The sequence below is a fragment of the Cajanus cajan genome, chromosome 5, assembly GCF_000230855.2.
Source record: "Cajanus cajan strain Asha chromosome 5, NIPB_CcT2T_4, whole genome shotgun sequence".
Taxonomy (NCBI): domain Eukaryota; kingdom Viridiplantae; phylum Streptophyta; class Magnoliopsida; order Fabales; family Fabaceae; genus Cajanus; species Cajanus cajan.
The window spans coordinates 14,784,681-14,800,875 of record NC_138521.1 but is presented as its reverse complement, the minus strand read 5'-3'; the positions used below and the strand labels follow the sequence as shown (position 1 = coordinate 14,800,875).

At 35.1% G+C, this 16,195-nt stretch overlaps 1 protein-coding gene across 1 annotated transcript; it reads left to right on the top strand.

Moving 5' to 3' along the window:
* Nucleotides 1-13,945: 13,945 nt before the first annotated feature.
* LOC109790231 (uncharacterized) lies at nt 13,946-15,522 on the top strand. Its single transcript, XM_020349345.2, has 2 exons — nt 13,946-15,036; nt 15,165-15,522. The coding sequence occupies exons 1-2, from the start codon at nt 13,946-13,948 to the stop codon at nt 15,520-15,522; spliced, it is 1,449 nt and encodes a 482-aa protein (XP_020204934.2).
* The last annotated feature ends 673 nt before the right edge of the window (nt 15,523-16,195 follow it).

Genomic DNA, 16,195 nt, shown 5'->3' with positions numbered 1-16,195 from the left:
TGGTCACCTTTCTGTGTTCTCACACTACATAGCCAGCCACAACCCTAAGCTTCTGTTCCTACACAACCTGGTTAGTAAAAGTTCCCTATATTTTATTAATCTTAATTGCTCTGTTCATCATAATTCAGTATATTGTAAATTTGTAATTTCTAAATTGTGAGTTGTAAATTTTACTGATCTCAATTGCTCTATTGTAATTTGTAAATTTATGATTTCTATGTTGTTGATCTTAATTGCTCTGTTGGAAATGGGAACTGGGAAGTATGCTATTTGAGTCTTGGAAATGGTTTCATGGTCTGAATTGTACATTTTTATACATAGTTACTTAACGCACTGGAAATTAATGAAGTCATGTGAAACAATAGATGAAGATAAAATCATAGCTGGAATTATATATATTCTTTCATTTTTAATATCTAGGAAGAAAAAGTATTGTAGGATGTTATTAATGTTGTTTTGGGGATGTATTTGACTATTTTTTATTAGTCTTTTTAAATTGGTTGTTTGGTTGAGATCATATGTAAAGCAATCTGGGAACTAGATTGAAGAATTTGGTACTCTTTAGTCAATAGTCAATACCAAGTACCAACCATAATTGAGCCCAAATAGCAATCCTTTCCACCAACCTCACAATCTGAGTTGTATGATCAAGAATGTGTAGTTTTGTTAAACATAAAGTAATACTTGCAGAACCTTTCTTTCCTCTCTCACCCTTCTTTGTGAAAGATCACATGCACCACTTGTAGACACCCAATTTCGTCCGGGGGCATACAAACAACAAGATAGGACATCAGAGAGCCCAAAAGCCCTAAAAATTGTAGGTTAGAACGGGCCGTTCCAAACCAGAACGGGCCGTTCCAAACCAATCAAAGGGCCAAAACAACTTGAGCTAAAATGGGCCGTTCCTACACTAGAACGAGCCATTCCAAAAGGTTAAAACGGCCTAAAAAACCTTGTCTGGAACGGGCCGTTCTGGAACGGGGAATTTAGTATTAACTTGTGCACCAGAATGGGCCGTTCTCATTTCAGAACGGGTCGTTCCAATTTTTTGGAATGAGCCGTTCTGAAATGAGAATGGCCCATTCTAGTGTAAAAGTTAATACTAAGTTCCCCGTTCCAGAACGGCCCGTTCCGATCCTAGAATGGGCCGTTCTGGCCCACATCTAATGCCTGTAAATAAGAAATCTCGGGCACAGTTCAAGGGACCTTAAAAATTTCGTCCAAGACTCCTTAGAGCCTGAAATTTCTCTCTCTCTCTCCTATTGTATTTCTTGAGTTTTGTGAGGCATATTGTAATGTGAAAGTTTGCTGCAAAGTACCTAAAATCTCCATAATTGAAGATCTAATAAAGCTTGCTACGAGGTATTACTCATCAATCTCTTGTTCTATCTTTCTCTTCTTTTGTTATATATATTGTTATAATAAACGCAATTATGTAGATATTTTAGGGTTCACCATGTAATTTTATTTTCAAGTAAATAATCTTTAATAAAGGGGATTAAATATTTAAACTATTAATTCTTATTATGTTATCTTCATCATAGGGTACCGATTTAGGGCGTTGTAGGGGTGCTTAATACCTTCCCTACACGTAACCGACCCCCGAACCCAATTCTGGTTATCAAGGTTATTATTGGACTTTTAAAAATCTTTTCCTTTTCCAATATTTTGAATAAAACATTGGTGGCGACTCCATGAACCTATTTTCAAAACCATTGATTAAGGATTAGTCTAGTGTCTGGACATTCTTTAATTGATGAGATTTTCAAAAGAATGTATAAATCATTAGTCGCGACATCAGAAATTTTTGGGTTACGACAGATGGTGACTCCACTGGGGACGTTTAAAGAGGGTCAGACCCATTTAATTGATGAAGTTAATAAAATAAAAATAATAATTTAAATATTTTTCCCCTTTACTTTAATAAAGATCTTATTTGTTTGGCTTTAATATCTGTTTGTTTGTTTAAATTCTGCACCTGTTTGAATAAAATTATACACAATCCTTTGCACACAATAGTTCCCCCTACACCCGGGGACATGAGGGTGATAAACATAGGGAGTGGTTGACGTATGACCGGCCCAAGTTTGGCCTTGAAGCCTACGAGCCTTGTCGGAAATCACACTCAAGGTGATAATCGGTTACTATAGCCCAAAATATTGCGACAGACCTTAGAGTTTGCCAGTGACGGCGACAGAGATACTGGGTCCCTATAATAGGGGCACCTTGGGGGCCTTAAGTCCAGTGAGATTTGAACTGTCCTATACAATGCACTTTTCTTGCAGGGACCACAGACCAAAGATTTCAACGTGACTGTTCGCGGGTGTACATTTGTTTGAGCATATGTGTGTTGCATTTGTTTGTGTTTATTTATTTCAAATGGATAAAAATTACAAACAAATAGATATTAATAAAAAAATATCAATAAAAAACTAACACTCTTCTGTATACCCTAACTCTAAAGCATCATATAGGATAGTTTATTTCAAAAAAAAAATATATAGCAAAAATCATGCATCATAACCTTTAGTAAAAAACAATATATGATAAAATTTAGGCAGAAAACAAACATCATGCATCTCGTAGGATAGTACATTAGCATACACTCATTAGAAATGGGAGGCACGTTGTTAGGGTTACTCGAAAGATGTATGACTCGAAAAGGGTGTTTTATGAAAACTACTCGAAGTAAAGATAAAGGTTAACACCTACCAGGACTGTATCAGAGGACTTAATTATGTGCACTCGAAAAGAGAGAAATGCTCGAAAATAACTAAAGGAGGTTACCACAGGTTTCCGAAAAGGGCTGAAGATTCGAAACGGAATAGTTAGTGGAAAGTGAATCGAGAAAGTAAAAAGCACGTGGAAAGAACGGTTAAAGGAAGTTATTTTTTGAGCCTGCGTAAGCGAAGTAGTGGCTGACAGTTATTTATATTCACTCACGATGACTCTCATGAATTAACTGCTCGCAGTTAAACTCTATAAATCTGAGAGTTGTACATCTTCCCGGGGTCGGAAAACTCATACTTGAACCATCTTTCAAGCACTCACTGCCTGCGCATATGGCTCTCGTGCAAGGAATTGCTTCTGGGTATGATCACTTCTCAGCCACTTTTCTTTTCTCTTTTTAGGATTAGGATTAGTGTAGGTCTTCTTTTAATTAATTATAGCTCTAGACTTTCATCTTGTGATGCTTGAATGTTAAATATATTGAACTATGATCTGTATTGCTAATATATCTATTGTTCACTCTGTTTATCTGAGTATTTATGTGCATGAATATTATTACCTGTTAATCATTGACGAATACTTGGAAATAATTAATCATTAAAACTTTCTACTCCATTTCTTGTTCTGCATCTCATTTCATAAAAACACGTCAAAAACCTAAATTGAAACACTTCTCGTGTGCTAGTTCGAATACAAAGGATCCATAAACGATTTCCCACGTAAACAAATTGGCACGCCCGGTGGGACACGTTTAAGTCAAACATAATTGGACTAGTTTTAGGTATGTGTGTTGTATGAGACTTAGGAGTGGAAGATGTTGGTCCCTACGGTTAGAATCTAGAAGGGGGGGTTGAATAGATTCTATGTTATTTTTCCTTTTCTTCTTTGCTTTCTAAATCTTTACCAAACAAATCTTGATTTAAAACAAACCTTTAAACATAAAAAGTAATTCAGAGTTATATATGCACAGCTTATCCAACAAGATTTGAATAACACAATTAATACAAGATATGTAAAGATTGAATTTATCAATTACCAAGAATCTTTAAAGTTCAGTTTCTGCAGATAATGTTTTTCTTCATACAACATTAATCATGAAACTTATACAGAATGTAAAGAGTGTAAGAGTTAAGAAAATCATGCACCAAGATATATACTGGTTCAGCCATCCAAAGGCCTACATCCAGTTTCAGATTTAGATACACCTCTAAATCCAGTCAAATCCACTATTGATATTCTTTACATGCACCCTGCACAAGCAATATCCAATCAATGAATTTAACAAGCAAATCTTGACACCTACAAGATTAACAAACCATTTCTTGATTCCACAAGAAACATATAACCCAAGAATATTGATCCCACAATATCCTACTTGAGAAAAACCTATCTCAAGATTTCTCTTTACACAACTCTTCCAGAGATTCTCTAATCTCAAGAGTTAAAACCATTCAAACAATAACAAAAGATCAGAAACGAGTACACCTGTTCGTGTAGATATGATCTTCAACAATGTAAACCAGTTTAGAATGAATTTTCTATATGAACTTCATCTTCTTGAATTGATCTTGCACACTTCTTTTTCCAAAAGTTGATTTTCAGCAGATATGTTCTTTCTTTCTTTTTCAGAAAATCTTTTTCTCTTTTGCAGTAATGTGTATTCTAAAAAAAAGTCTCTCTTGTTCGTGTAAGTATTTCTCTTCTTTCCGTGTGTGAAAATTCTTTTTTTTCTTCTTAAAAAAACTTCAGTTTTAATCTTATTTAAAGACAATTTTTATGTGCAAGGAAACAGTTATTTCAGTTATATTCATAACAGAGATAATCTATTACCTGTGATGGTAATCTATTACCACGAGTTAGAATAACTGAACTAATTGTTTCAGCTCCTGTTTTAATCTATTACCTAACATGGTAATCGATTAACACGATGCCAAAATAACACAAAACTCACATTTGGAACAGAGGTAATCGATTACTTTAAAGAGGTAATCGATTAACACGATCCTTTTTCCTCTTGAAATCATCAGAATCAGTTTGGTAATCTATTACCACACATGGTAATCGATTATTCCAGTATCAATCAGTTTTTCAACATGAGTCAGGTAATCTATTACCAGTTCAGGTAATCTATTCCTTAACTCAGAAAATTTCTGATGTTTTCAAGTTTTCATTTAAAGTCTCAAACACTCAGTAAATTAATACTTCATGTTCTCAACAATGAATGAAATAAGAAAAATGAGTATTATGATATTTTCACCTTCATGTTAATTACTAATTTTTAACACATAACAAACAAACACATACAAGCCTAATCTTTTAAACAATCAATACATTATCCTTTTGACATAGGCTTAAAATAAAAAGCAACATGAGCAAAACATCAAAACTAAAACTTCTAGGGAACATCTTCCAGATGTAGATTCTTCAATCTTCAACAATCTCCCCCTTTTTGGTTTTGATGAGCCAAACTCTTCATGTTGACTTTCACAATCATCATGTTGTTTTGTTTCACTTGTTTGTTTGAAATTTGAACTTGAATTTGAACCTGCATATGTCTAGAACAAAAACTTCCATACAAAGCATTATGCAGTTCTATTTCCATTTCTTTCTTATACAATACATAAACAACCATATAAACATTTAATCAGTTTCTCATGAATTTCTCCCCCTGTTTGGCTTAACCAAACCAAAAAAAAACAGAGTAAACAGAGAAATAACATGATACTTATGCAACAAAAACAACAAGCACTTAATAAGACTTTCATCATATAAGCATTAAAAATGTTCAGAAGCATACAAATACTACAACTATTACAAACTTTAAGTCTGAAATATAAATCAAAGTATTTATGCAGAACAAATTAAAATGCAGTGCCTAAAATGTAATGCATAACTAAATTTCTTCAGGGTAGGGTATGTTCATCGCATCCAGTTGTTCAGATATAGATTCAAAACAAGCCTTCAGCTCTTGATAATCTCTTCTCTGAGTTTCTCTGATGTCATCTAGCTTTGCCAGAACAGATAGCTCAAAAGTAGAAAGAGGCTTGGGCTCTTCAGCTCCTTCCTCTTCTTCAGTTTGAACTTCAGGTTGAGACGGCTCTGTAGTCTCAGCAGTAGGAACATCTTCCTTTGCTATCCAACCAGCATCTGTTTTCACTAGCTTCATCATTTTCAGAGCTCTATCCTTGATATCATGAACATCTCTGGTGACCTCTCTTGCTTCACCAGTTAAGGGAACTTTATAGAACACCAATACCTTGCTTATGAACACAGCATATGGACACTTGCAGTCCATTAACCTCCTTGTCTTTAGCATTATGTCTTCTAACACATATACCCAATCAACTTGAATGTTGTTCTTAAAAGCTGCGAGCAGTGCCATATCTTCTTCACTGATTTGTGCGTGATTGCTCCCCCTTGCTGCCAGAATCCAAACAATTACATAATGTAGGAGTCTATCTTCCACTCGTAGACCTCCAGCATTATATGTAATTTTCCTCTTTTCTTTTCTTTTGTATTCTTTATTAGCCTCCCAGGCTGAAACATCCCTCAGCATACTCATAAAAAACGTATCTTTATCTATTGAGAAATTTTTCATCTTTAATTCATTGAAGGTAGGTTTAATACCATTTCTGGTTAATCCACCAATCTTCAAAAATACATCAGCAGATAGAGTAACTTTTATTCCTTTAACTTCTGAAACCAAAGCACCATTTTCATCTCTTCCCAAATTTGAGTAAAAGACCCTAACAAGATCAGGGTAGTACAGTCCACTTAACCCAACAAATTTGCTAACTCCTTGACTAGATAACAGAGTAGGAAATGTAAAACCTTGCTCTATAAGCCAAGACGAGTAGAGTACCTTTGGAGCCACAATGTCTTTGCAAGCAAAAGACTCATTGAAAGTTTCCTCTTGAGACTTCCTTGTGAACCACGAATGAGAATATTCTTCTTCAGGTTCTGGACGAGAGGACTCTTGTTTCTTCTTTTTAGATGTACCTTGACCTTGAGTAGTAGGACGAGGGTAATCTCTGTTGGCTATGTGCTTTACACGCTTTCCTTTGCCAAGACTTTCCATGAATGGGGCTTAGGGTTAGGTTTTGAAATAGATTTTGAGATAGAAAAGGGAACCAGGGGTTTCGTTCGTTTTAGTTTGAAGTAAAAATGGAGAGAGTTTTGAATTAATTTGAATTCGAAACAGATTTAAAGAGGGTTTTTGAGTACAAAAAAAAAAAAAAGGGGTTCGCGTCAGGTAATCGATTAACCCAGTTGGTAATCGATTATCTCGCAACTGAAACAGGGTAATTATGCAAGTGAGTGAGTGGTAATCGATTAACCCGATAGGTAATCGATTATCACAGTGAAATGTGTGCAGATACAGGGCATACTGTGTTTTGTGTGATTTCCTATTATGAGTGCACATACATCAAGTTTAAACCTATAAGTGCTTAGCAATTTCATGCATATTCACACAATTATACTTTAATTATGAGATTTAGGATAGATTGGACTCACTAATGATACCAAGATTGGTTCTTAGCTTGAAAAATCTTTCCTTTGGTAGAGGCTTTGTAAAGATGTCAGCAAGTTGATCTTCTGACATTATGAATTTGATGTCACAGTCTCCTTTCTCTACATGATCTCTGATAAAGTGATGTCTAACTTCAATGTGCTTAGTTCTTGAGTGTAGAATAGGATTCCTTGAAATGTTAATTGCACTTGTGTTGTCACACTTCAGTGGTATGTGATCAATCTTCAAACCAAAGTCTTGAAGTTGATGTTTAAACCAAATTGACTGAGCACAGCAGCTTCCAGCAGCTATATACTCAGCTTCAGCAGTTGAGAGTGCTACACAAGCTTGTTTCTTGCTCTGCCACGATATGAGACATTCTCCAAACGTGTGGCACGTTCCACTTGTACTTTTCCTATCCAATTTACAACCAGCAAAATCGGAGTCAGAGTAACCAGTTAAAGATGGAGAAGTACCTTTAGGATACCACAATCCAACATTGATTGTGCCTTTCAAATACTTCAGTATTTTCTTTACAGCCTTCAGATGTGATTCCTTTGGTTTTGATTGGAATCTAGCACATACACATACACTGTACATGATGTCAGGTCTGCTAGCTGTTAGATACAGAAGAGATCCAATGATCCCTCTATACATTGATTCTTCAACATCTTTTCCTGCAATATCACTATCTAGATAACAATTAGTAGACATAGGAGTATTTGATATCTTACAATTCTCCATATCAAATTTCTTTAACAGTTCTTTGCTATATTTAGTTTGATGTAGAAAAATTCCATTTTCCATTTGTTTGACTTGTAGTCCTAGGAAGAAGCTTAATTCTCCCATCATAGACATATCAAACTCCTTCTGCATATTGGAAACAAATTCTCCACAAAGAGATTGGTTAGTTGATCCAAATATTATATCATCAACATAAATCTGAATCAGCAGAATATCTTTTGATTTTCTCTTTATGAAAAGAGTTTTATCAACATTACCTCTTTGAAAGTCATGAGTTAGTAGAAACTTACTCAGCCTTTCATACCATTTCCTTGGAGCTTGTTTCAGTCCATACAAAGCTTTCTTGAGCTTGTAAACATGCTTAGGTAATTTGCAGTCAACAAAACCAGGTGGTTGAGCTACATAAACTTCTTCATCAATTAAACCATTTAAAAATGCACTTTTCACATCCATTTGATAAAGTTTGAAATCAAACACACAAGCAAATGCAAGTAAAAGCCTAACAGCTTCTAATCTAGCAACTGGAGCATATGTTTCACCAAAGTCTATACCTTCCTGTTGATTGTATCCTTTGGCTACTAATCTAGCTTTATTTTTAACTATAACACCTTCTTCATTTAGTTTGTTTCTGAAAACCCATTTTGTACCAATGACATTCATATTCTTATTGAAAGGAACTAAAATCCAAACATCATTTCTTTTGAATTGATTCAGTTCATCATGCATGGCCATTATCCAGAATTCATCTTTTAATGCATGTTCCACACATAATGGTTCAATTTGAGAAACAAATGCCATATCATCACTTAGAAGATTAAAAGAGTGTCTAGTAGAAACTCCCTTATTTATATCTCCAAGAATGTTATCCAGAGATAGATCTTTGGGTTTCCTCCATTCTTTGGGTAGTGATGTGTCTTCAGATGGTGTTTTCTGCTGTAGTTCCAGTTTTTCTTCTTCTTGTGTAATACTGTCACCTATCTCATCTTCATCATTAAGAAATTTTCCTTTTTCAAGGATGTTAGTTTCATCAAAAGTAACATGTATAGATTCTTCAACAGATAAGGTACTTTTGTTAAAGACTCTATATGCTTTGCTAATTGCAGAATATCCAATAAAAACTCCTTCATCAGCCTTAGCATCAAATTTTCCAAGAGTGTCTTTTCCATTATTCAGAACAAAACACTTACAGCCAAACACTTTAAAATGTGAAATGTCAGGCTTTCTTCCTTTGTAAAGCTCATATGGTGTTTTCTTTAACATAGGTCTAATCAAGATTCTATTTAGAACATAGCATGCAGTGCTTACTGCATCAGCCCAAAAGTATTTTGGTAAACCATTTTCATTTAACATGGCTCTTGCTAGCTCTATTAGAGATCTATTTTTCCTCTCTACAACTCCATTTTGTTGAGGAGTTCTAGGGACAGAAAAATTGTGATTAATACCATTTTCTTCACAAAAAGTTTGAAAAGATTCATTTTGAAATTCACCACCATGATCACTTCGCAAAGATTTAATTTTCAAGTCCTTTTCATTCTGAATTCTTTTTGAAATGATTCTAAAGGCTTTAAAAGCATTGTCTTTATGGGATATAAATGCAACCCATGTGAATCTGGAGTAGTCATCAATGAGAACTAAAGCATAAGTGTTTCCACCTAGACTTTTGGTTCTTGATGGTCCAAAGAGATCCATGTGCAAAAGTTCCAGCGGTCTAGAGGTTGACATAACTTTCTTTGATTTAAAAGAAGCTCTAGTCTGCTTTCCCTTTTGACATGCATCACAAAGTCCTTGTTTAGAGAACTTGATCTTTGGAAGACCACTAACAAGATCTTTAGATGCAAGTCTATTTAACTGATCTGCATTTATATGTGCAATGCGTCTATGCCATAACCATGTTACATTATCATGTGATGTGAGACAAGAATTGGATGATGAATGCTCTAAGTCTAAGATGTATATGTTATTGACTCTTTTTCCTATAAGCAGGACTTCATTTGATTCCTTATCACAAACCATACAGCATTGATTATTAAAAGAGATATTGTAATTTTTGTCACAAAGCTGGCTAATACTAAGCAGGTTATATTTGAGACCTTCTACATACAGGACATTTTCAATGAGAGTATTGGAATTGTTACCAACACTGCCTGAGCCTAGTATTCTGCCTTTGTTGTTATCTCCATATGTTACAGATCCTCCTTCTTTTTCCTGTAATGAGATAAATTTGCTTTTATCTCCTGTCATGTGTCTTGAGCAGCCGCTGTCTAAGTACCACATTGATTGCTTTGCTCTCAAGCACACCTGCAACACAAGTTATTCAATTTGATTTTGGTACCCAATGGATCTTGGGTCCTGGAGAATCAGTGAGTACATAATCTAATTTCTTAATCCATTTATATTTTCCACTAGGAATGCCAAATTTCCTTATCATGCATCTGTAGTAGTTATGACCAGATTTCATACAATAGTTACATGAGTGGGAATTAATGGATTTCATAACATTAACATTCTGTTTTTCTTTATCCTTTGCTTTTAATGCAGCATACAATGTTTCACAGTTCTCACATGGTGACTTTAGTTTAGAGATATCTGAAAGTAGTTTCCTGTTATCATTCTCTAAATCAGAAATTTTATCTCTCATGTGTGTCATTTTCTTTTTGTAAACATTATTTGATTTTTCTAATTTCTTTGCTTCAGCATACAGTTCAGCAAATGCATTTTGCAATTCATCATACGAGTCAATAGATGAGTCAGAATCATATACCTCATAATCTGAATTATGTTTGGTCATGAGACAGAGATTTGCTTCCTGATCCTCATCACTATCACTTGAAGTTGTTGAGGCATTATCTTCCCATGCTATGTATGCTTTCTTTTTCTTTGATCTGAACTTTTGTTTCGTCTCCTCATTCTTTTTCAGGCTTGGACAGTCAGCTCTCATGTGTCCAGCTTTTCCACATTCAAAACATTTGAACTTTGGAGATGAGTTTTCATTCTTCTTGAAGGATTTCTTCTGACTGGAGAATCTCTTATTGTTGTTCTTCCTTCTCATGAATTTTCTGAAATTCTTCACCATTAGATTTAATTCTTCTTGTTCAGAACTTTCATTGCTGCTATCCTCTTCATCACTTGAGGATTCTTTTACCTTTAAGGCCAGACCTTTTGCCTTTTTATCTTTTTGTTCTTCATCAGCAATCCTTGACAGATCCATCTCATATTCTCTTAGCTTTCCAAATAACTCAGCACTTGTCATCTGAGCTAAGTTCTTTGACTCTGTAATTGCTGTGACAGTTGGTTGCCATCTTCTGTTTAGTGACTTCAGGATTTTGACATTTACTTCTTCTTCCACGAAGTCTTTCCCTAATCCTTTTAGGTGATTTATTATGTGAATGAACCTCTTTTGCATATCCATGACAGTTTCACCTTGATTCATTCTGAAGGTTTCATATTCCTGAATGAGTGTGTTCTTTCTAGCTCTTCTCACTTCTGGAGTTCCTTCATGTGTTACTTGGATTAAATCCCAAGCTTCCTTTGCTGTAGAACAAGCTGAAATTCTAAAAAATTCATCAGAATTTAGTGCAGAATGTATGATATTTAAAGCTTTTGCATCATTCTCTGCTCTTCTAATTTCACTTTGATCCCAGCTATCATATGGTTTCTCAATTTCTTTTCCTCCCTCTATCTTAGTGGGTATTTTGTAATCTGTGATTACAGCCTGCCAAATATTTCTATGAACAGATTCCATGAAAATTTTCATTCTAACTTTCCAAAAGGGATAGTTATCTCCACAAAACAATGGGGGTCTGTTTATAGAAGCACCTTCAGCAAACGGTAATTGATTACCAGCCATCTAACCTTTCTAAAGATCTAGTCTTGAATGTTTTACAAGATACAGCTCTGATACCAATTGTTGGTCCCTACGGTTAGAATCTAGAAGGGGGGGTTGAATAGATTCTATGTTATTTTTCCTTTTCTTCTTTGCTTTCTAAATCTTTACCAAACAAATCTTGATTTAAAACAAACCTTTAAACATAAAAAGTAATTCAGAGTTATATATGCACAGCTTATCCAACAAGATTTGAATAACACAATTAATACAAGATATGTAAAGATTGAATTTATCAATTACCAAGAATCTTTAAAGTTCAGTTTCTGCAGATAATGTTTTTCTTCATACAACATTAATCATGAAACTTATACAGAATGTAAAGAGTGTAAGAGTTAAGAAAATCATGCACCAAGATATATACTGGTTCAGCCATCCAAAGGCCTACATCCAGTTTCAGATTTAGATACACCTCTAAATCCAGTCAAATCCACTATTGATATTCTTTACATGCACCCTGCACAAGCAATATCCAATCAATGAATTTAACAAGCAAATCTTGACACCTACAAGATTAACAAACCATTTCTTGACTCCACAAGAAACATATAACCCAAGAATATTGATCCCACAATATCCTACTTGAGAAAAACCTATCTCAAGATTTCTCTTTACACAACTCTTCCAGAGATTCTCTAATCTCAAGAGTTAAAACCATTCAAACAATAACAAAAGATCAGAAACGAGTACACCTGTTCGTGTAGATATGATCTTCAACAATGTAAACCAGTTTAGAATGAATTTTCTATATGAACTTCATCTTCTTGAATTGATCTTGCACACTTCTTTTTCCAAAAGTTGATTTTCAGCAGATATGTTCTTTCTTTCTTTTTCAGAAAATCTTTTTCTCTTTTGCAGTAATGTGTATTCTAAAAAAAAGTCTCTCTTGTTCGTGTAAGTATTTCTCTTCTTTCCGTGTGTGAAAATTCTTTTTTTTCTTCTTAAAAAAACTTCAGTTTTAATCTTATTTAAAGACAATTTTTATGTGCAAGGAAACAGTTATTTCAGTTATATTCATAACAGAGATAATCTATTACCTGTGATGGTAATCTATTACCACGAGTTAGAATAACTGAACTAATTGTTTCAGCTCCTGTTTTAATCTATTACCTAACATGGTAATCGATTAACACGATGCCAAAATAACACAAAACTCACATTTGGAACAGAGGTAATCGATTACTTTAAAGAGGTAATCGATTAACACGATCCTTTTTCCTCTTGAAATCATCAGAATCAGTTTGGTAATCTATTACCACACATGGTAATCGATTATTCCAGTATCAATCAGTTTTTCAACATGAGTCAGGTAATCTATTACCAGTTCAGGTAATCTATTCCTTAACTCAGAAAATTTCTGATGTTTTCAAGTTTTCATTTAAAGTCTCAAACACTCAGTAAATTAATACTTCATGTTCTCAACAATGAATGAAATAAGAAAAATGAGTATTATGATATTTTCACCTTCATGTTAATTACTAATTTTTAACACATAACAAACAAACACATACAAGCCTAATCGTTTAAACAATCAATACATTATCCTTTTGACATAGGCTTAAAATAAAAAGCAACATGAGCAAAACATCAAAACTAAAACTTCTAGGGAACATCTTCCAGATGTAGATTCTTCAATCTTCAACAGAAGAACTATGTCTACATATAATAATTAGAGAAACACAAACACGAACAATAATAATCACGTGGATGTAGAGCAAACAAACCCCAACCCTGATAATGTGACCAATGTAACCAGGGGGGCAGTATCTTCCCCTGTGCTACTCGAAAACACAGCTAGGCAAACAAATGTTACTCAGGAACTAGCAAACGTCACTAGGGAATATCCTTGGGGTATGCCACAGAATTGGCGAAATACCCAACCTGTACATGTCAAAATGCCAATACCGTTATTAAGACCTAATCCACAAATGCACGTATCCCCACAGGGATATAATCCTGGAGCGAATGGCATGGGTTTTGTTATGCATGACCCATATCAACATGTAGGGACAAGTCAGGAAGGTTCCTTGATTCGATAGGGTAGTTATGTACCTACTGGTATTAGTAACCAAGCCGTGATGGCTCTTCGACAACAGATGGATCATAGTAATCATGACATGGTTAACCTGTTGTCAACCCAAATGCATAATATAATGACTCCTTTGTATGAATTAATAAACAAAATAGGAGATAAATTGGGTGATAGGCCTCCCTCGAGAGCCATGAGTGCGAATCTGAATGAGATGGAAAATCTGGGCAGGAATGGAAATTTTTATCAGAACGTAGTTCGACCTAATAGAAATCCCAATGATAACTTAGATCAGATGGTAGAAAGGATATTAAATAGACATGGATTCGATGTAGGTCAAAATGAACATCCTTATTTTGTGTCAGCCTTCCCAGATTATGTAACCCAAGTAGAACTACCTAGAGGAGTAAAAGTCCCAAAGTTTTCAAAATTCGCGGGAGAATTAACTGAATCTACAGTCAAACATATAGCTAGGTATGTAGTCAAATGTGGGGACTTAGCAAACAATGAATATTTAAAGATGAAGTATTTTCCAAGTTCGTTGACTAAACATGCTTTTACATGGTTCACAACCTTGCCCCCTAATTCGATACACACTTGGATTCAATTAGAAGGTAGTTTTCATGAACATTTCTTCAGAGAAGAAACGAAAGTTAGTATAGTTGATCTAATGAACATTAAAAGACAAAGTCAGGAAACGTTAGATGATTATTTAAATAGGTTCCGGCAATTAAAATCTCGATGCTATACTAACATACCTGAACATGAATTAGTAAGGATTGCAGTGACAGGGTTAGATTTCTTGATACGTAAAAAATTAGTAAATGAACAGTTGAGAGATATGGCTCAGTTAGCAGAAAAGGTAAGAAGGATCGAACAAATCAAGTTAGAGAAGGAAAGGTTAAAAAAGTTTGATAGGTTTGTTCGAAAAGATAAAATAGCCTATTTAGAAAATGTTGAGATGAGTGAGGATAATAATTATGTGATTTCGAGTGAAGATTTTGAGGTTAACCTAGCAGAGTTACGTCCTGGGCCTATTTATCAATGTCAAATGTTAAAACCAGGAGACAATGTAGAAGGGAACTCAGCTAAGAAATATAGTTTCGATGTGACAAAGGCAGATAAGATATTCGATATTCTGTTAAAAGATAAACAAATTGTACTCCCAGAAAACCATAAAATTCCACCATTCATGCAAAGAAAGGAAAGAAATTGTGTAAGTATCATAATATGTATGGCCATTGGACTAACAACTGTGTGCGTTTCAGGGATATGATCGAAAAGGCGATTACTGATGGTCGCCTTGCTTTCGAGGAAAAGGACATGAAAGTGGATACAGATCTATTTGCTGTTCATACTGGTTATGTGGAACTAGTATCAATGGCCATCAACATGGTCGAAGTCAATGTCGAAGACGATGACAATATTGAGCCCATTTCAGATGAGAAACTCGAAGAATTGATGGACGACTTTGCCAAAGAGGAGGAACCTATCTACCCAAAAGAAGGAGATAGTTTGGTTGAGTTTCTGTCGAAGAAGAAAGAGGCTGATAAGAAGGTTATGTTGTGTCCCCGATGTAGTGTTGTCTTTGACAGAGCTGCGGCTAAGGCTTTCGAGGAGTCATAAATGATGAAGAGTTACAAAGTTGAAAAGCTGCGTGAGAAGGCTAGATTTAATGCTGGGTCGAATGCTGGGTTGACCATGAGGCAGGTTCACATGCCTCAATATAATGCTCCAGTAGGGAAGATGGAAATGTATAATTCGTTGAGATTCGGCAATACTTTTGTGCCGAATGCGAACGTGCCTGTAGGAAAATGGAATGCACTACCAAGGCCTGTGGTTGGTGGAATGGGTCGAGGGAAACAAGTGATGACTTATGCTGGGAACCCAGTACATGGAAATCCTAGAAAGTTCTCGAATTTGACTACAAGGCCTGGTAGAGTCTCGACTGGAGGTTATGGACGTGGCTTTCGACAGCCTTTAAACAATTTAACCAGAACCCAGTGGAGGAGACAACAAAGGATGCGGAAGGCTACCTTTGAAGGTCTTGGAGGAAACCATTTCTCGATTCCAGTACCTCAGAAAGGGGAATCATCTCGAAAGTTCATCGAAGATGATAAAGATATGATAACAGATTGTTTCGAGAGTGGTTTTGAGGATTCTTTAGAAGATATTTGTGGGATAATATCAATTCTGCCTTCTGAGTATGCTGAGGCCATGTAGTCTATAAATGAACAAGAGGATATTCATCGAGAAGACTTCTTCGATGACCCCAACTATGAATCCAAGATTGTGTGGG

Coding starts and splice junctions, on each gene's coding strand:
- LOC109790231 (XM_020349345.2), top strand. CDS start 13,946: ATGGCTCTTCGACAACAGATGGATCATAGTAATCATGACATGGTTAAC. Junction 15,037..15,164: donor GATAAGATATTCGATATTCT/GTTAAAAGATAA, acceptor TGTGCGTTTCAG/GGATATGATCGAAAAGGCGA.